This window comes from Anoplopoma fimbria, chromosome 17 (assembly GCF_027596085.1).
Source record: "Anoplopoma fimbria isolate UVic2021 breed Golden Eagle Sablefish chromosome 17, Afim_UVic_2022, whole genome shotgun sequence".
Lineage (NCBI taxonomy): Eukaryota > Metazoa > Chordata > Actinopteri > Perciformes > Anoplopomatidae > Anoplopoma > Anoplopoma fimbria.
The window spans coordinates 25749737-25770295 of NC_072465.1; the positions used below are offsets into that span (position 1 = coordinate 25749737).

Genomic DNA, 20559 nt, shown 5'->3' on the forward strand with positions numbered 1-20559 from the left:
TTTAGTTTTATCCTAACGATGTCCTTAATGTTTCATCTATTGCACTGTTTTGCTGGCTTGTCTGTCGAAGCACTTTGTAAACCTTGTTTTTAAAAGGTGCTATATAAATAAAGTTGTTATTATTATTATTATTATTAAAACAAGTCCAACAAGAAAATCCCCATATCATTATTTTAATTCTACTATAGTCATTGCTGCTTTTTAAGTTTAATGAAATCTTAAGTAAAGAGGTAAAAAATTAAACACCAAAGGTTTACATTTTGTACTACCTTGTCATTTGCAAGTGCCTTCATCATTTCAAGTGTTGATTGTAGAAAGAAATGTTATGTTTCAAGTGTTGATTGTAGTTACTCTGCTTACTACTGTGATTATATGAATCATTTATGTCATTACATTACATTACATTACATTACAGTCATTTAGCAGACGCTTTTATCCAAAGCGACTTACAGGAAGTGTCATACCTGTTACCTTCTCATTCAATGGTTTTTCTTTTTTTTTTTTTTCTACATTGTAGATTAATATTGAAGACATCCAAACTATGAAGGAACACATATGGAATTATGTGGTAAACAAACAAACCAGAATATGTTTTATATTTTAGATTCTTCAAAGTAGTTGAATGAGAAGATGTGTCCAAACTTTGACTGGTACTGTATATGACATCAATGAGGTATATAAAAATACAATAAAATAAAGATTTTTAACTTTAATACTGGCACTTTTCCCCTACAGGTGATTTCAGGGTTTGAGAGCATCCAAGTCATCCAAAATAAAACCATCATTAAATTCTGTCAGAGGGTGAGGGGTCAAAGTCACACAAGTTTTGAAATCAAATGTATTCAACCAATGCTGGGCCGACCAAAACAGTCCAAATGCTGATTAACACTCCTTAAAGTAAAATAGATGAGATGAGATAAAGTCCTCATGGAAAACACCTGATTAGGTGATTGTTTGGAGACCAGCAGACTGTTGGCCCTCGTTGGCACTTGGTTGGACGTCCCTGTAAACACTTGTGAATTCAAAATCAGCAGCACAGACAGGCGACAGGCAGGAGGACACAAGTAGAGACAATGACCTGATCACTGCTGAACTTGAGACCGTGACAAGAGGGGAATGGATTAAATAAATTCAAAGATCGTTTAGAGATTTTATTCCACACACACATTTTTTACACTTTAAACAAAATACAGAGCAGATCTGACAAATCAAACATCTAAATAAACCATCAGAGTCTCTCTGGTTGCTGTCTCTGCCCGGATGCACTTCCTGTTTACAGCATTCAAGTACATGATCAATAAACTACAAAATATCTGGGAAGAAGCTGAGCTGCAGGGTTGTGTGCTGAGGCGGCCATTTTTAAATCACTGCACCTGTCACGTCCGGCCTCTGACCTCCTCCTCCTCTCACTCCTTCTTCTGCTGCTTCTCGGGCATCATCACCATCACCTCCCCCTCCATCACCACCTTGTCCATGACGGAGCACGTCACGGCGATGAAGGCGAACGACATCTTGATCTTGCGGACCTCGGCTTCGGCCAGCACCTCCTCGCCGACATAGAGCGGCGCCGGGAAGCGGATCTCCTGGTACAGGAAGACGCAGCCGCGGCCGGGCATCCTGGTGCCGAGCACGGCCGAGATCAGGCCGTTGATGAGGACTCCGTGGACGATGGGCGCCTCGAAGGAGGTGGTGCTGGCGTAGACCGGGTCCAGGTGGAGGGGGTTGTTGTCGCCCGTCAGCTCGGCGAACAGCTGCACGTCGCGGGCGGAGAACGCTTTGGTGAGGGAGGCTCGCTGGCCGACGTGGAGCAGCCGGCAGGAAGGAGGCGAGAGGCACAGCCGCGGTTTGTTAAAGATACGACTCCACATGAAAGTCATCCTGAAGAACGGTTCTCCTCCTCCTCCTCCTCCTTCAGTCCAGCTGCAGCTCTCGACTGTTTCCTGTCAGCGCGAGCAGGAACGGAGACACCTGAAGATGAAGAGGAAGAAAAGCTGTGTTAAATGTCTGAGAGGGAGATTTGTTTCCACAGCTGGAACACACTCCACACAGAAACATACAGATAAACACAGTACATGAAATATAAATGAAACAGCTTTCTTGAGATCATAACTCTCAGATCCAACAAAGACGCAGAAAGTGACTAACTGTAAATGGGGTCAAAGTTCACTTCCAGGCTTCACAGCTTTCTTTAGCAAATAAAAGTGTTGAGTTGTTACTTAACAGCAGGTCTTTGCCCCTTCATAATAAACAGGGGTTACGATGTCACTCCCAGATGTCACCACTTGTTATTACGTAACAAAACAAGTTACATTCTCTCAAAAAAATTAAAAGCTTAAGGAAAAATGTTGGTGAACAAAAGGAAAGAAAATGATAGTTCGTATAAACTCCGAGCTGAGAATCCAGTTTAAAAGGTGCACCTGTTAAATCGGATGTTTCTCGCAAGCTTCCCCGTCGAACGAAGACTCAAAAAATGTAGAAAAGTATTGATACGTTGAAGTAAATGTGGGCGACGTTTAACAACAACAAAAATACATCAAAACATAATTTGACAAACTCTCTCAGCTTGGCAGTATAATCTAAGTATAATTTACCCAGTCGTAGGCTCACTGCTTCCCAAACACATGCATAAAAAAGAAAAACATAATTCTTTAAAAATACTATCAAATAAATAGTTTCACACTTGAGCAGGATGATTAGTGCATCTGCCTATTTTAGCAGAATTGCATGTGTTTGGGAAGTATTTAGCATACGACTTGATAAATAAGACTTTTATTATACTGCATGAAGTGCTTGAGAGTTTGCAACACATGTTTTGATCATCATAATGAATTTTCTAATTTTTTTTAGCTATATCTTTGAATGTGAGATAACAAAGTTTTGTTCAAAAATTCAAGGTAACACAGGGCTAGTAGTTGATATACAAATGTAATCCTTTAATATAACTATTATTGTTTTGATTAACTGACCAGTAGTTAAAAACTTGAATTTCCAGCAGTCAAAGGTTATAAATCTAGAAATGAATCCCAGGCTCTGTCATCAAAAAGGCAGAAACCTCAGAGTCAGGGTTTAACTTTCCCTCAGCAGCTGATGAACAACACAAAGATCATTTTTATGTTCTGCTGACCTGCAGCACTCTGAAGGCACAGGCCTGGTTCTGGTAGGAGCCCAGCAGAGTCAGGGAGCTCCACAGCTTCACCAAACCCCTGAAAACACAAACACATATTTCAAATAAACATACATCCTGTGTAGGAGGAGAGAAGGTTTCTTCACATCCGTCTGCTGCTGAACTCACTTGCTGTAAACACGCAGAAGAGCAGTGAGGGTGTCTTCATCGTACTTCAACAGGTCAAAGGTCAGCGCTGCTCCCACCTGAAACACACACATAGAAAAGCAGTGGTAAATTTACTCAAGTATTGTACTTAAATACAATTTTGAGGTAATTTCCATTTTCTACTACTTTACTCTTCTACTATATTTTGGAAGTCAATTTAGTACTTTTAACTCCACTACACTTATTGGGCAACGTTAGTTACTGGTTACTCTTTAGATTAAAAACAACAAATCAAATTATGATGCAATGTTATTATTGATTAAGCTGCCCAGCAATATAATAAATAGCTGAAATGAGCTCCAACTTTACCAGCTGCACCTTTAAAGTGATTGACACATTAATACATCAAAATAACTATTTTCCAGTAATATATTATTCTCAAATCTGCCATTCTGCATAATGACTATTTCGACTTTTGGTACTTTAAAGTATATTTCGATGCTAATACTTTTGTACTCTGACTAAAGTCGGACATTGAATGCAGTACTTTTACTTGTAACAGAGTACTTCTACAAGGTGGTGTTGATATTATAGTAAAGTAAAAGATCTAACTACTTCTTCCACAGCTGTACAAATGCATATATTAAAATAACTAAACTTTACGTATCAAAGTTTGGAGATATCCAACAGACAAACAAAACATAACCTCTTCAATCACAAAAAAAGGATTTTTGATAAATAATTTTGTCTATAAAATTGTAGTAAATAGTGAAAATGTCACCTAGTTTCTTATTAGTAGGTTTACTCTGTCATGAAACAAAGAAAATCTGGAAAAACTCACAGCTGAAAACAAAAGATGTTCTAGTGTTTCTTAACATTAACCAACAATCAATCGATTAGTATCAGAATAATTCCAGAACTAGCTGGACATTTTCTGGAGGCTTCCATTCACAGGTCCTCACAGCGTCTGAGCAGATCACACTGTGGGAATCGAACCGTCGACGTGTTAATGATCTCACCTCTCCGTACAGGGTGTTCAGACCTGTGATGATGAACTGCTTCAGTTCAACTGCACTCAGTCTGGTAGACTCATTCTCCAGAACGCTAAACACAGAGAGAAATATGATCAAGAGGGTTAAATGTACAAGTATAGTAGTCAGACATGTACAATTACTACAATATCAATATGAAAACATCTTTATGAGATTTTATGCAGATGCAGAGTTAAAAAGAAAACAATAAATGATCATTAACTTACAGGCAGACCTTCATGTAGTGGTACGGCGAGGCGTTCTTCAACACGACCCGTCGGTAAACTACAGGTTCCTTCTCTGTGTCGGCGCGTTGCATTCTATTAAAGCATCAGTGACTCGGAATCAAACAGGTGACGAGCAGCAGGTCGATCAGCTGACTTCAGACTGAAAAAAACAAACAACTGAAGGTTAAACAGACATCAACTAACCATGCAAGTCGGTTTGGTCTGTGCGTGTTACACGGTTCAGATGATGGTGAGTCTGTTGTTATTAGGTTCATTGACACACACACACACACACACACACACACACACACACACACACACACACACACACACACACACACACACACACACAGTCCTGCTGCTGGAAATAATCACTAGATAACCAAATGTAGATTAATCCACCTTGTGTTTGAAAATAGTCCCCAACAAATGCACTGATTCCTTGTGTTTGAGTAACATTTGAAAAATAATTCCAATGACGAGCTGTTTTAGAAAATTACTGAGCTTGTTTTGAAAAATGATGTCACAGACAGGGAGACTTCCACAATGTTGGTTTTGATCTTTTCATGGAATTTCTTGTCAATATGAAATATATTCAGAGTATCTATCCATCTATCTTAAATATTTTAGTATATTAAAGTGTTAGTAGTATCAAAATATACTAAAAAAGGACAAAAAGTAAAAGTACTCATAATGTACTTTGAATTAATTTCTAAGTCTGCAGATTTACTAAAGCTGTCAAATAAATGTAATGAACTAAAAAATACAATATTTGCTTCCAATATAATACAGTACCAGTGAAAAGTTTGGACACACCTTCTCATTCAAACTTTAAAGAATCTTTAAGAATTCTTTATTTTAATTTTATTGTAGATTAATATTGAAGACATCCAAACTATGAAGGAACACATATGGAATTATGTGGTAAACAAACAAATGCTCAACAAACCAGAATATGTTTTATATTTTACATTCTTCAGAGTAGTTGAATGAGAAGGTGTGTCCAAACTTTTGACTGGTTCTGTAGAAGAGTGAAAGTATAAAAAGGCATAACATGGAAATACTGAAGGAAAGTAAAAATACATCAGAATTGTACTCAAGTACAATAGGTCAGTACTTGTATATTCATTGCACTAATGCATATAGGTCAAATCATAAACCAGTGACAGTAAGGCAGCAGAATATAGAAGTCATAAACATGTGTAACAGCCTGAAACTACAACTACAACATCGAGTTTTGCAGGTTTTAACTCACCATCTGCACCAACATATAACAGCATGTTATGAGCGCCATGCACCATTGAAGAGAACCGGCGCATGCGCAGTCACAGCAGCAGGATACGTCAGAGAGGTGTGAAATAGTAAGAGGGATCACTCTGTCTCAACATTGAACATCCAGGAATCAGAAACGAAAGTAAGATAAGGATAAGGGGGGGTTTGAAGTCAGGCACCAGCACAATGACATAAACAAGTACAGAACGATAGAAAGAGACAAATAAAAAAATATTTAATAATCATATGTACAGTACCAGTCAAAAGTTTGGACACACCTTCTCATTCAACTACTCTGAAGAATCTAAAATATAAAACATATTCTGGTTTGTTGAGCATTTGTTTGTTTACCACATAATTCCATATGTGTTCCTTCATAGTTTGGATGTCTTCAATATTAATCTACAATGTAGAAAAATAAATAAAAATAAAAATTAAAAAAAAACATTGAATGAGAAGGTGTGTCCAAACTGACTGGTACTGTATATATATATAAATAAAACATATATATACAGGTTTTAACTCACCATCTGCACCAACATATAACAGCATGTTATGAGCGCCATATCCATTGAAGAGAATATGCGCAGTCATAGCAGCAGGATACGTATAGATAGGTGTGAACCAGTAAAGTTTGGACACACCTTCTCATTCAATGGTTTTCATTTAGGAATTAAACGAATTGTAGATTAATATTGAAGACATCCAAACTATGAAGGAACACATATGGAATTATGTGGTAAACAAACAAATGCTCAACAAACCAGAATATGTTTTATATTTTAGATTCTTCAAAGTAGTTGAATGAGAAGGTGTGTCCAAACTTTTTACTAGTACTGTAAAACAGAAGCATATTTGACCGTATTTTCATTTGAAGAATGTAAAATATAAAACATATTCTGGTTTGTTGAGCATTTGTTTGTTTACCACATAATTCCATATGTGTTCCTTCATAGTTTGGATGTCTTCAATATTAATCTACAATGTAGAATTTTTTTTAAATTAAAATAAAAAAACCATTGAATGAGAAGGTGTGTCCATACTTTTGACTGGTACTGTAAATGAAATAAAAACAAAACAGACCCAGATTGTTTCTGTCATGTGATTTTCACTTTGAAACAACAAAAGTCAAACCAAAACGTTGCAGGTAATTTGACAACATATTACACTTCTATTTCTATCAGAAACAGGAAAAATACAGATAAAAAGTAAGGAATGCTATGAAATAAAAATACTTAAGATATTAAAATAAAACAAGACATAGTCATAATTATGATATATTGTCAAAATCTTGAATTTTTACTTAGCACAAGTTTATTTAACTTTGTCACAAAATATATATTTTCTTTTCACAGCAAAAATGGGCTTTCATGCTCTTTTTTTATGTCAGTGAAAATGTTCTGAAATGTTCCAAAATGTAATAAAAGTAAATAAATTAAATTAAAATATCACAATAAATGGTTAACTGTCCCAATTTACACACTAAGCCAAAGTATTTAAAACAAACAATCGTTATTAACCTAAATCTACCAAGTTACTTTTATAATGCTTATTAACAACTATTATATTTCACCCATCTGAAGGTGGACCAGTTCTTGCTACGGAGTGGTACCTCTCACTATGAATTATCTACTCTTTGACATTCTGGATAAAGCTGTAAAAATGTGTCGCCACCCAGCGGTCTCTTTGTGTATTACTACATTCAAAAAGAAAACAGTGCAAAAGTTTCCAAATAACCAATTATTTTATTCTGCAGAAGATTTATTTATGTTATCCAGAAACACTTTGTTCATACGCACACATTACTGAATCAGTTATTCACCTACAGTACATTTTTAATTCTGAATGTGCTTTTATGAGGTTGAACGTGCAGTTAGTTCACAGCAGGAGACTTCACACACAAAGAAACGACTGCCATTCACATGACACAAGAGATTTATATAAAGTTTATCTTAAAGAGAAATGCACAAAATTCTTCCATGGAATGTTTTCATTGAACATTAACATCTAAAACAGAGACTACAGCCTCCTGCATGGTGCTGTGTCTGAATACTTAAGGAATATTTGACTGTCAGTCCCACTTTTGTGCATTCATTTAATTTTCACAGATGTAAAAACCCTTATATCAAACTATAAAAGAGTATTAATACCACTTCATCTTAACCTTCATTCTCCACGCCTTCAACATCCACAGTGAGGTTGTACGGTTTTCTTCAGGAAAGTTTCTTAGTGTTTTCGCAGCTGACTTCCTGTGCAGACAGGAAGTCCATGATGAGATTGGCGGCCTTCCTGGGCCGCTCCAACGCCACAGAGTGACCACAATTGTCCAAAAGCACCACCTGGCAGTTTGGCAGCGCCGCCTCCAGCACTGACGCCCCCGAGACGTCGACCACCTGAGATAGGAGACGGGTTTGTTACAAGCTCATCGTGTTGGTGGCCTTTGGTGATCAGCAGACAATATATTCATATTCATTTTTTATTAGCTGTATGGATTAGTCTTTTGGTCAGTCTATCCATATCTAAAGTTTATAACATCCATGTTCCCCAGAAGATAAATCCAGGTGACTTTGTTGTTCCCCTGACTTTTCCTCTTGCACCACCACGAGGTTCACATTTATGATTATGAGAGAAATATCTCTATAATTATTGGATGGATTACCATGCAATTTGGTGACATTCATGGTCCTCTCTTGATTAACAGTAATAACTTCAGAGATCCTTTTATTTCCTATTTTGTGCCATAATCAGGTCAAAATCTTAGCGTGTCCAATACTTTGACTTATGATACTTGCAAAACGATTGACATTCCCTTCAGACTCAGCCGTACCTTGTGTTTGGTGCTTCTGAACAAGTGCTAGCATGCTAACACGCTAAATTAAGATGGTGAACACGGTAAATATTATACGTGCTAAACATCAACATGTTAACATACTCAATACGTTTTAAGGATCATCTATTCATTGCTTGGGAGTAACTTTTTCCTTGAACATATGTAGTTTTTATATGACCATCGCGGTGATTCATTCATACCTGGTCCTCCGTCCCCCAGATGACCTGCACAGGTGACGTGATCAGATGCAAGTTTTCCTGCAGCGAGTGACGAGACTTCTCCCTGACGATCTCCATGAACACTGAACAAGACGGACACACACAATAAATCAAAGGTGCAAGATATGAGATTGGGAGCATTTCGACTGCCTCTTGAGGGCTCTCAACATGGCGAGGCTAAGGCGGTCGTGAGCTCACCAGAGGGTCGTGCTAACATGAACTAATATCCACTAAGAGCGTGCACGGCACGCCCGGCTATGTCAACAAAGCAAGGCGAAGCTTAGATAACAAAACTCACAGAGGGAGAGCGACTTCATTCTCTGCTCAGGTATTTATTACTCCTCTATATCTTTACATAGATGTTAGTTCCTGGCTGCTATGCTCTGAATATTGTATATTGCTCCTTTCAAGACATAAACAAGACAAAAAGTAATCCTTTCCTTATTAGAAAAATATATATTTTTACAATATGGCTGGCACAAACACACAAGACAACAGAAAAACTGTTTTCATTTACTAATAAATTCATCACAATCGCTTCTCTTTCGCTCTTTTGATCGCTGTAAATAAAACACTCATCTGCATATGGAGATGTTAGAAATTACAAGCCTATAAGAAGAGGAGAGTATTGTTTTTCTTCGAGCTGCTTTAGGGCTTTTAATGTGAAACACATGTGCAGGAAGTGTTTATTTACATCTCAATAGAAATTACAAAAGCAGTACATTAGGGAATGAAAACAATGTAAGTGTTTAAAAAAGAGAAAAGTGTTTTCATCAGACTGGACTGTTATTGTACTGATTGAATTAGAGCTGTGGAAACTTTCATTACTATGAATCCATCAAGACACCCGGTAACCATGGGGAAAGCGTTAAGTTTGCATTAACAACACATTAAAACAGGTTTTAAGGAGCAATAAAGGAGCAGGAGAGAAGAAGGAGGTCAGAGAGGAGGAGTAAGTGTTGCTGATGGATATGAACAGACTGACCTTCTTTGTAGAAATCATTGTTGGGGATCCTGTTGTCAAGGAGACCCCGCATGACCTGGCAACACACACATGGGTATTTGTATAATATTAATATACAGTAGTTGCACTGATATTTTGATATGTTGTTATGTGAAGCCTTAAAGGGACAGTTCACCCCAGCATCAAAAATACATATTTGTCCTCTTCCCTTTAATGCTGTTCATCAATCTTGTTTGTTTTGTAGTTTAGTTTTGGAGATATCGGCTGAAGAGACGGCGCTTTGAGCACCACAAGCCGAGTACTATACAGTCCCATTATACTGGAGAGAAGGCAGACATCTCTACTGCAGATATCTTCAAAACAATCTCGATTTTATAAATGGCACTACAGGTAAGAGGAAAAATATGAACCGTCCCTTTAAAAGTGTCTTAATCTGGATTTATGACCAGGTAGCTCACCTGTCGGGGGAGGTTGAGGGGGCTGTAGCAGCAGAGCTTCAACATGTCCTCCAGCTCCTGAGGAGTGGAGGGGATCAGAGGGATCGACTCCTGGGTGTTCTCTATCGCCCTCAGACGACGGATGAACTCAGTTTCTGTTGGATAAACCAGACCTGGAGGGACAAAGAGGAGGAGGAGGAGGAGGAGGAGGAGGAGGAGGAGGAGGAGGAGGAGAGAGGGGTGTCTGTGATTCTGTGTCGTCAAACAGTCTCAGGTTTGAATCCTGGAGGGAAACACTTAAAACACAGATTAGAAGTTTACCTGCCGGACAGACCAAGGTGACGCCGGACAGCTGAGCCGGGTAACGGGCAGCGTACACTCCAGCGACGTTCCCACCCATCGATGTCCCGACCAGGTGGAAGGGTCTTTTGTCCAGACCGATACTCTGCACAAACTGCACAGAGAGAGAGAAAGAGAAAGAAAGAGAGAGAGAGAGAGAGTTGTTATCCGTCCGCTCGGTGCTTCTGTGCAGCGTCCACAGCTAAAGCGACGGTGTCCAGGTAAGTCAGGTGAGCGGAGTATTTGGTTGTGGTCTCTGTATAGACATAGAAGAACCAAACCTGGTAACCTCACTGTGAGTACAAGACTTCAGGAAGCTGAACCTACTGAACCACACAACAACAAGAAACTGTTCCAGCACAGAACTCACCCCTGTAGTCACAAACTGCCTTCTTACAACACTGTTTGAATACTGATTAAAATAACCAGAGATCTTTATCGCTGGAAGATGTAGGGCAAGGATCAATAAAATTACAGAAAAGAGTTGAACCATGACCTGCACGTTGGTCGGAAAATGATCAGGAGTTTGCACCAAGACCCCGGGAAGAAAGCCGTGCTTTGAAGCAAATCTTACATAGTCGTCCAACGATGAAATTATAATTAAAAGGCAACGTCACATGATGCCATTGGACCCCAAAGACTTATGTGATATGCATTTATTGAAAAGACGTCAGCAACTCAGCGGATAATTTTTGAGGTAAATCAACTTCTCAGTACAACCACATGATTATATCTTATTTAAATCAACATTATTTTCCTTCCTCCAAACATGTGAATGAGAAAGAGGCTGGATCTGAAAAGCTGGGAGGCGGAGTTATAGGAAATGCTAGTGCACTTAAAAAAACTTGCGGAAACTTGCCGAACGATTGCCAGGAGATCTGTGGAAGTAAAACTTTATTTTGCTTCATGCGCCAATGAGCAACTTTCATAGGGATGAACGGAGCCCCGCCTCCAACGCTGTACCAGTTCTCTTTATACATTACAGTCATTTAGCAGACGCTTTTATCCAAATATATATATATAGTATATTACATATCATTCACCCATTCACACACTGATGACAGGCTACCATGCAAGGTGCCACCATCAGACTCTAACTAACATTCATGCAACATCCAGTCCACACCGATGGCAAGCCTTCAGGAGCAACTTGGGGTTAAGTGTCTTGCCCAAGGACACATCGACTGCCGAAGCCGGGTATCGAACCACCGACCTTCTGATTGGAGAACTACCTTGCTCTCCACTACACCACAGCCACCTGCCTTATACATCCATGGTTAGCACCGAAACAGGAAACATTTGAGTGAATTTGAAGTGACACTGACAAAGAAAAAGACCAGTGCTGATTGGATTGCAGTGTGTTGTAATTCTCAGACACACACTCACACACTGACATACCTGGTGGATTCGGGTGACCTGCCCCTGGATGCTGTAGTCCTCGGGGCCGGTGCGACACGTCCCCTCGTGTCCCGGCATGTCCACACACACCAGATGCTGGCCTTTGGGGAGGTGCTGGAGGAGAAATCAAAACACACCTCAAGACTCACAATGCAAAACAATAAATTAAAAAAAAGGGACAAAATTCCGGAATGCGTTACCTTGACGACAGGCAGCCACATGTCCTTGGTGGCGGAGAAGCCGTGCAGCAGCAGCAGCGACGGCGTGGCACCCCCTGGTGTCCCGCGGCTGCAGTAACAGAAGCGGTAACTTCCGCTGTGGGAGTAGCGGACCACGAGACCCAGTCTGTAACGCCAGAACCTGAGGAGGATGACAGAACGATCACTAGTTATTATGGCTCACCTGAATATTATTGCAACGACGTAATGTGTTCACTTATTACTTTAGAAATGTGAATGTCTGAAGTCCTGACAGTTGTTGCATAATCAACAATAAGTACACCTGAAGGTCAGCAAGCACACAGAGATCTTTGACTTTTATCTAAGTTCTGCTTCACGTAAGGCTCCACAAGACTATAGTTGGGTTTAAATGAGTCATTGAAAACACTAATTCTTTGTCTGTCCCACTTTTGTGCGTTAATTAAATTTTCACAGATGTAAAAAACATCAAACTATAAAAGAGTATCAATACCACTTCATGATAACCTTCATTCTCCACGCCTTCAACATCCATAGTGAGGTTGAACAGGTTTCTTCAGGAAAGTTTCTTAGTGTGAAAACAGTTGCCAGCAACATTGTAAAACTATTATTTATTTTAATGCAAAAACAATTTAATTTCAAGTCTTAAAATGTAAAGAATGTCCTGAGGATGGTGCTAGAGAAAAGGTCGGCAGGATGATCAAAATCTAAAAAGGGTTCATCCTGTGGACAGCAGAAATAAAAAAAATTGCAAAAAAAACAATCTCAGTGAAATGTGGTCGATGCTGTTGAAAATACAGTTATCAAAAAGTTTCCTCGTTAAGATTTCACGTCAGCTCATGTCTGCTTCGACCATTGTTTCCCTATGGTACGGTTTGCCTGGCATGTGCTGCTCCCTTTGGTTCGCAGTTTTCTAGTTTATTGTTTTTGACGCACATAAGAGGAAAAAACAATCTCAACTTTTCAGTGCAAGGTGAGAAGTCGCATCGCTCGTCAGTGTCACATTTGGTCCAGGCAGCCAATCAAATCAAACAAGAGCCGGGCTTTTCTGCTTCACAACTTATTTCTTGTTTTGATACAGACATATTTCAACATATTCTTTTATTTGCTTGTTCGTTTTTCAAATTCTTTAGTAACTGTACTTCATTATATTTGTTTATGTCCTTATACTACTGTACTGTGTTTATTTTTATGCAAGTCAAATTCCTTTTGCAATCAAGCGTTTCTGATTCTGAGATGTGGTAAGAACCGTGGGGACAAAGTGTGGATCTTAGCCGTATTACATTTTTTGCAAAGGACTCTTAGTTATTATTTAAGCTAATTTGAATTCTAATCTCATTCCATGTGATGTTTCAGTGCTGACAAAATCACTGTTACATCATGGTGACTCAGCACTGTGTGTGTGTGTGTGTGTGTGTGTGTGTGTGTGTGTGTGTGTGTGTGTGTGTGTGTGTGTGTGTTGTAGCGACAATAAACTTTCTAGAGGCCAACGTGTAGATTTTTCTTCTTTTTTTTTTACAGCTACACAAAGTCCAGTAGGCCAGGTCACACTAGAGGCCCTGCTCCTTCACAATAAAAGTACATTTTAGAGGCAGCGACATTACAGCAGAGCAACAGGCTGTAACACACTGCTGAGAGGTCACATAACCTTCTGTTACAAAATCATTATTATTTTAAGAATTCAAAATACACAATGCTGAGATAAATATGTTTACCATAGCAGGATAATGCTGTTCAAGTTTGTGGAGAGAAAACTGAAAATCGCTGTTGTACATCTGTCACTCTGCTGCTGGTGAAGGAGGTGCTTTGTCTTCACTTGTATTCGGTCATTTCTTTATTAATTCATCCAATTAGAAATTTCTGTGAAATTGTCACATTTAGAATTAGAATTGTTGATTTATGAATAAAAAAACGTGTTATTGGGAGTTCACGGTGACGTTTGACCTCCAAATTCTAATCAGTTCTTACCTGAAGTGGACGTTTGTGCCAAATTTGAAGAAATTTGCTTAAGTACAGACAGACGGACAAACCAAAAACATAATCCTTATGGCCTAGTCTGCCGCCACTGCACAGGTATAAAAACATTTTTTAAATTTGAAATGTGAATTAAATTTTTTCTTAAATTGTATGTTTTTTCAAATGTTCTGTTGATGATCTGTTTGATAGAAAATTAAAAACAAATATTACTGAGAGAACTTTTCATTTTTAATCATGCCTTGTTTACCTGACAGGAAAATATCATTGATTAATAAAGGAATTTATGGGTACTTTTGGATGTTAATTAATTATAGAATCCAGCATGTTGGGGAAAAAACTTTTAAAAGATAAAAACAGCTACAGTAAATTTGCCCATCTTTAGGAACATGTAACCAATACTAATCATTACCAGTCACGTCTAACATGAGTGTGTTTACCAGTTGTAGGCCTTGAGGAGGACTCCGGGCCAGAACAGGAAGGAGGTGATGAAGGCGAAGACAGGGAGAACCAGAATACCTCCTGATAGCAATATCAGCTCCATCGTTGCACACGCCTTTCAAAATAAAACACACACATAAAAATCCTCATTTGCTTTCAGCTCAGCTTCTAAATTGTCGATGCTGAAAAAAACAATTAAGGAACACTTATGGCAAATATCATTATCATCTACGTGCAGAAATAGCACTGTGTTTTGTTTTTAGCCTAGCTTAGCACAATGACTGGAAGCTTAGGGAAACTGCTAGCGTACATCAACTCACTGTTTGGTCCTGAGCAGGTTTATCACAGTACCAGTCAAAAGTTTGGACACACCTTCTCATTCAATGGTTTTTCTATATTTTTATTTTTATTTTTTTCTACATTGTAGATTAATATTGAAGACATCCAAACTATGAAGGAACACATATGGAATTATGTGGTAAACAAACAAATGCTCAACAAACCAGAATATGTTTTATATTTTAGATTCTTCAGAGTAGTTGAATGAGAAGGTGTGTCCAAACTTTTGACTGGTACTGTATGTCCTTCTAAAATAACAATGGCTAATGAAGTCGGTTACGTTTTTTATTACAGTTTTCACAAATTTCTTCTTCTATATGTGACAAAAAATATTGTATATCCCAACGCATTTCTATTTGAATTGTCAAATAATCTAAATATAAATGTCACACTTATTAAAGGGTTTAACTCGTTACATATGGTCGCAGTTTTTAAATCACATGGAAACAAAACTTCTTGGTTTGGTTTAGAAAAAAAGGATGTTTTGTAAATGACTTTGTGTACGTTATATAATTAGTCAATGGAATTAGGTCAACTCTTGCATTCACACAACATGGACAGTGGTTTCCTGGGTGACAGTCCTTTCTCCTTTTATTTATACAACATCATTTGACAAGCAAAAAGTCAAGTCTGAGAAATTAACCTTTGAGTAGGCTACTCTTTACAGTTCATGTGAATCACATGTTTTGTGCTTTATAATGTATGTAGTTTGTGTTCAGAAATACTGCAGGTATGAACTGATTGGTATTATACTTATTTTAGTTTTTTGTCTGTTTATGCAATAATACAAATGTTAAACATATTTGTAGGCATATAAACTTTATAAACAAAGATAATCCAGCAATGTGGACCATGTTGTGGGAAATGTTTTGCAAAAATTGCCAAAGTCCAACATGAACTTCGATTTTTTTTAAGCCAACACAGACACAGAAACTCAATCCACTGATGAATATAATGAGACTCAGTGGAAAGTTCCTGCAAGAAAGTTGCCCTTGAGTTAAAAGAGGACTGCTAAAGTTACACACAAATCTATTAGTGTCTAAATCAAAGTGAGGCTACAGTACATCCCTTTGACCAGATGCTGGTTTCCTGTTAGTTTCATAAGAAATGTAACATTTTACATTGAAGGTTCAACGACAGACAGGTGGCTTAAATCAGCTTTATGAACCAGAAGATACAAAATATTACAAATGATTCACACCTGCATCCTGGTTATTAGTGTCCCTTTGAAAGCAACACATCTCAAACATGATCACAACATGGAAACTGCATGTTATGTAATTAATACACTGAGAGAATAACGCAGTGTGGTGCTGAATTAGAGAATTATGCATTTATACACTTTCATTATAAGATATGTATAATCTGTATAATATAAAGACTGTACCTGTCGGATTCCTCTTCGATCTGTCACCGCAAGCTGTCCTCCATTCAGTCTGCACCTCCTCCTCCTCCTCTTCCTCCTCCTCTTCCTCTTTCACCCATATTACACAACAGCCTTTCATCTGCACTTAAAGGGAGATGGCAATGCGGATGTCGGAAATATCACAATATTTTTGGGGGTGCAAAAGGAGAAAAAGACGCACAAAGAAAAAAGTCATGACGCATTTCTAATTAGATTGTCAAATAGTTGTTGGTAATCGATTTCAAACTAGTGGTTGTAGATGCAGTCTGAGCCTAAGTTAATTTATATACAGTACCAGTCAAAAGTTTGGACACACCTTCTCATTCAATGGTTTTTCTTTATTTTTATTTTTATTTTTTTCTACATTGTAGATTAATATTGAAGACATCCAAACTATGAAGGAACACATATGGAATTATGTGGTAAACAAACAAATGCTCAACAAACCAGAATATGTTTTATATTTTAGATTCTTCAAAGTAGTTGAATGAGAAGGTGTGTCCAAACTTTTGACTGGTACTGTACATATGATTATTAAATATTTTTTTATTTGTCTCTTTCTATCGTTCTGTACTTGTTTATGTCATTGTGCTGGTGCCTGACTTCAAACCCCCCTTATCCTTATCTTACTTTCGTTTCTGATTCCTGGATGTTCAATGTTGAGACAGAGTGATCCCTCTTACTATTTCACACCTCTCTGACGTATCCTGCTGCTGTGTCTGCGCATGCGCCGATTCTCTTCAAGGGTGCATGGAGCTCATAACATGCTGTTATATGTTATCAACAAACCAGAATTCTTCAAAGTAGTTGAATGAGAAGGTGTGTCCAAACTTTTGACTGGTACTGTATATATATATATATATATATATATATATATATATATATATATATATATATATATATATATATATATATATATATATATATATATTATTATTATTTTTTTTTTTTTAATTTTATTTGTATATATACAGTACCAGTCAAAAGTTTGGACACACCTTCTCATTCAATGGTTTTTCTTTATTTTTTTTTTCTACATTGTAGATTAATATTGAAGACATCCAAACTATGAAGGAACACATATGGAATTATGTGGTAAACAAACAAATGCTCAACAAACCAGAATATGTTTTATGTTTTAGATTCTTCAGAGTAGTTGAATGAGAAGGTGTGTCCAAACCTTTGATATATATATATATATATATTTATTTATTTATTTTTTATTATTATTTTTTTTCTTAAATGTATTTATATATATACAGTACCAGTCAAAAGTTTGGACACACCTTCTCATTCAATGGTTTTTCTTTATTTTTTTTTCTACATTGTAGATTAATATTGAAGACATCCAAACTATGAAGGAACACATATGGAATTATGTGGTAAACAAACAAATGCTCAACAAACCAGAATATGTTTTATATTTTAGATTCTTCAAAGTAAACAAACTTTTGACTGGTAATGTACATGTTGCACCCTCAAAATGAACAGTCCAAAACAGGTCCATCTTCGTTTTGCAACTTTTATTAACAAATCCTTCTTCTTCCTCCTCTTATTGGGTTTTAACAGCAGCTTGCATCCTTAGCGTTGCATCACTGCCATCTTCTGGAGATAGTTATCTCCTACCGTGTCCGGAATGCTACATTTTACTCATCAGACCTGTTCTTCTTAAGAATGTGCCCAAGCATATTCTGCCTTGCCGACTTCCACCACACTCCAGTATATTCTTTACTCCTATTCCCGATCTTTTCATTCCTTCCAACATGTCCTTTCTGTGTGCTTCATATCTCCTGCATCCAACCAGCACATGCTGTATGGTTTCTGGTACATGACAATGAGTGCTTCCCTATAATATGGAGTGTACTGTTATGTTACTATTGCTGTGCCCTATTCTTATCCTAGTTATTACGGTCTCCTGTTTTCTGTTTCCTCCCCTATTTCTCACAAAACCAACGCTATTCTGAATTGAGTGTAAATGTCTTCCTTTTGTCTCCTGATCCCAGTGCTGCTGCCACTCTTTATTGGTTTCCTTCCATGCAATGCTCTTTCAGCAATACAAATATAGTGCTAGCTCTGTTTTGTTTAGAGTAACATTTTACAGTGACAGGTGACATGTCATATTATTTATCCAGCAGGGCTTTTCAGATGAACTTCTCTGCAATACAGAGATTAGAGCATGAAGTCAGCTTCTGTACCTTATCAAAATGTAATTTATTACAGCACATCACATCACATCACACATCACATCACATCACATCACAGGAGCTTGATAACTGAAGGCTCTGGCTCCCATCATACTTTTATATTCTCTAGGAAGCACAAGTAACCCTGCATTGAGGGAGCACAGCTCTCTAGTTGGGTAATATGGAACTATAAGTTCCTTTAGATAAGACGGTGCCTGGCCAGTTAGAGCTTTATAGGTGAGTAGAAGAATTTTAAATTCTATTCTTGATTTAACAGGGAGCCAGTGCAGAGAAGCTGGAGTAATATGATCTCTTTTCTTAGTTTTTGTTAGAACACGTGCTGCAGCATTCTGGATCAACTGTAGAGATTTAAGAAACTCATTAGAGCAGCCTGATAATAAGGAATTGCAGTAATCTAGTCTAGAGGTAACAAATGCATGAACTAGTTTTTCTGCATCGCTTTCAGACAGGATTTGCCTGATTTTCGAAATGTTACGTAAATGAAAAAAGGCTGTCCTTGAAATTTGTTAAAAGACAGATCCTGATCAAAGATAACTCCAAGGTTCTTAACGTTAGTGCTGGATGCCAGAGCAATGCCATCTAGAGAAACTATATTGTTAGATAATTGATTTCGAAGGTGATCTGGGCCTAGTAGGATAACTTCTGTTTTGTCGGAGTTTAACATCTAGAAGTTGCAGGTCATCCAGGTTTTTATGTCCTTAAGACATGCTTGAAGTTTAGAGAACTGGTTAGTTTCGTCTGGCTTAATCGATAGATATAACTGGGTATCATCTGCATAACAATGAAAGTTTATTGGGTGTTTTCTGATAATATTCCCCAAGGGAAGCATATATAAGGTGAATAAAATTGGTCCAAGAACAGACCCCTGTGGAACTCCGTGACTGACCCTGGTTTTCATCGAGCTTTCATTGTTTACATATACAAACTGAGATCGGTCTGATAAATACGACTTAAACCAGCTAAGTGTGGTTCCTTTAATGCCTATTAGATGCTTCAGTCTCTGTAATACGATTTGATGGTCAATGGTATCAAATGCAGCACTAAGGTCTAACAATAGAAGTACAGAGACAAGTTCTTTGTCTGGTGCAATTAGAAGGTCATTGGTCATTTTCACCAGTGCTGTCTTTGTGCTATGATTCACTCTAAATCCTGACTGAAAATCCTCAAATAAACTATTGCTATGCAGAAAGTCACACAGCTGATTTGCTACTGCTTTCTCTAGGATTTTAGAAAGGAAGGGAAGGTTAGATATAGGTCTATAGTTAGCCAACACCTCTGGATCAAGAGTAGGTTTCTTAAGAAGAGGTTTAATTACAGCTAGTTTGAAGGCCTGTGGTACATGGCCCGTTAGTAAAGACAGATTGATCATTTCTAATAAAGAATTGCTAATTAAAGGTAAAACTTCCTTAAGCAGCCTAGTCGGAATCGGGTCTAACAGACAGGTGGAAGGTTTAGACTTAGAAATAGTTAAAGTCAATTGTTGAAGGTCGATGGGTGAGCCATCTAAATATATTTCAGGTTCTACAGCTGTTTCTAATGTTACTGTATCTGAGGATCAATCGGTACTGGTTCTTCCACATTGGTGGAACGCCATATCCTTTCAAGTTTTCGTGATGTTTGCTTTAATTCGCGGGTTTGAGGGTTATACCATGGAGCAAACCTCCTTTCTTTTATTAGCTTCTTTTTTAGAGGAGCTATAGAGTCTAGTGTCATTCGCAGTGAGCATGCAGCACTATCGACAAGATGGTCAATCTGGGACGGACTAAAGCTAGCGTAGGAGTCCTCTGTTATATTGACCAATGGTAATAACTTTAAATTTGGCCACAGCACTATCAGATAGACATCTAGTGTAGAAACTTTTGCCTAATGGTGTACACTCTGGTAGTAAAAATTCAAAAGTTATTAGGCAATGGTCTGATAAAAGAGAGACAATTACATTTTCTATTTCAATGCCATATACCAGAACAAGGTCGAGGGTGTGGTTAGAACAGTGAGTCAGTTTCTGTACACAC

At 37.8% G+C, this 20559-nt stretch overlaps 3 protein-coding genes across 3 annotated transcripts; all 3 read right to left on the reverse strand.

The window, feature by feature from the left end:
- Positions 1-1107: 1107 nt before the first annotated feature.
- On the reverse strand, positions 1108-1877 carry LOC129106432 (hydroxyacyl-thioester dehydratase type 2, mitochondrial-like). Its single transcript, XM_054617827.1, has one exon. The coding sequence runs from the start codon at positions 1875-1877 to the stop codon at positions 1407-1409; it is 471 nt and encodes a 156-aa protein (XP_054473802.1). The 3' UTR covers positions 1108-1406.
- On the reverse strand, positions 1878-5883 carry rpp14 (ribonuclease P/MRP 14 subunit). Its single transcript, XM_054617828.1, has 6 exons — positions 5785-5883; positions 4530-4689; positions 4291-4375; positions 3293-3369; positions 3125-3203; positions 1878-1968 (listed from the first exon to the last, which is right to left on the reverse strand). The coding sequence occupies exons 2-6, from the start codon at positions 4619-4621 to the stop codon at positions 1912-1914; spliced, it is 390 nt and encodes a 129-aa protein (XP_054473803.1). The 5' UTR covers positions 4622-4689; positions 5785-5883; the 3' UTR covers positions 1878-1911.
- A 1647-nt stretch (positions 5884-7530) lies between these two features.
- On the reverse strand, positions 7531-16399 carry LOC129106429 (monoacylglycerol lipase abhd6-A-like). The gene is made up of 9 exons (XM_054617821.1): positions 16326-16399; positions 14599-14714; positions 12188-12347; positions 11988-12101; positions 10572-10704; positions 10272-10423; positions 9835-9889; positions 8832-8932; positions 7531-8194 (listed from the first exon to the last, which is right to left on the reverse strand). The coding sequence occupies exons 2-9, from the start codon at positions 14700-14702 to the stop codon at positions 8015-8017; spliced, it is 999 nt and encodes a 332-aa protein (XP_054473796.1). The 5' UTR covers positions 14703-14714; positions 16326-16399; the 3' UTR covers positions 7531-8014.
- Between the last annotated feature and the right edge of the window lie 4160 nt (positions 16400-20559).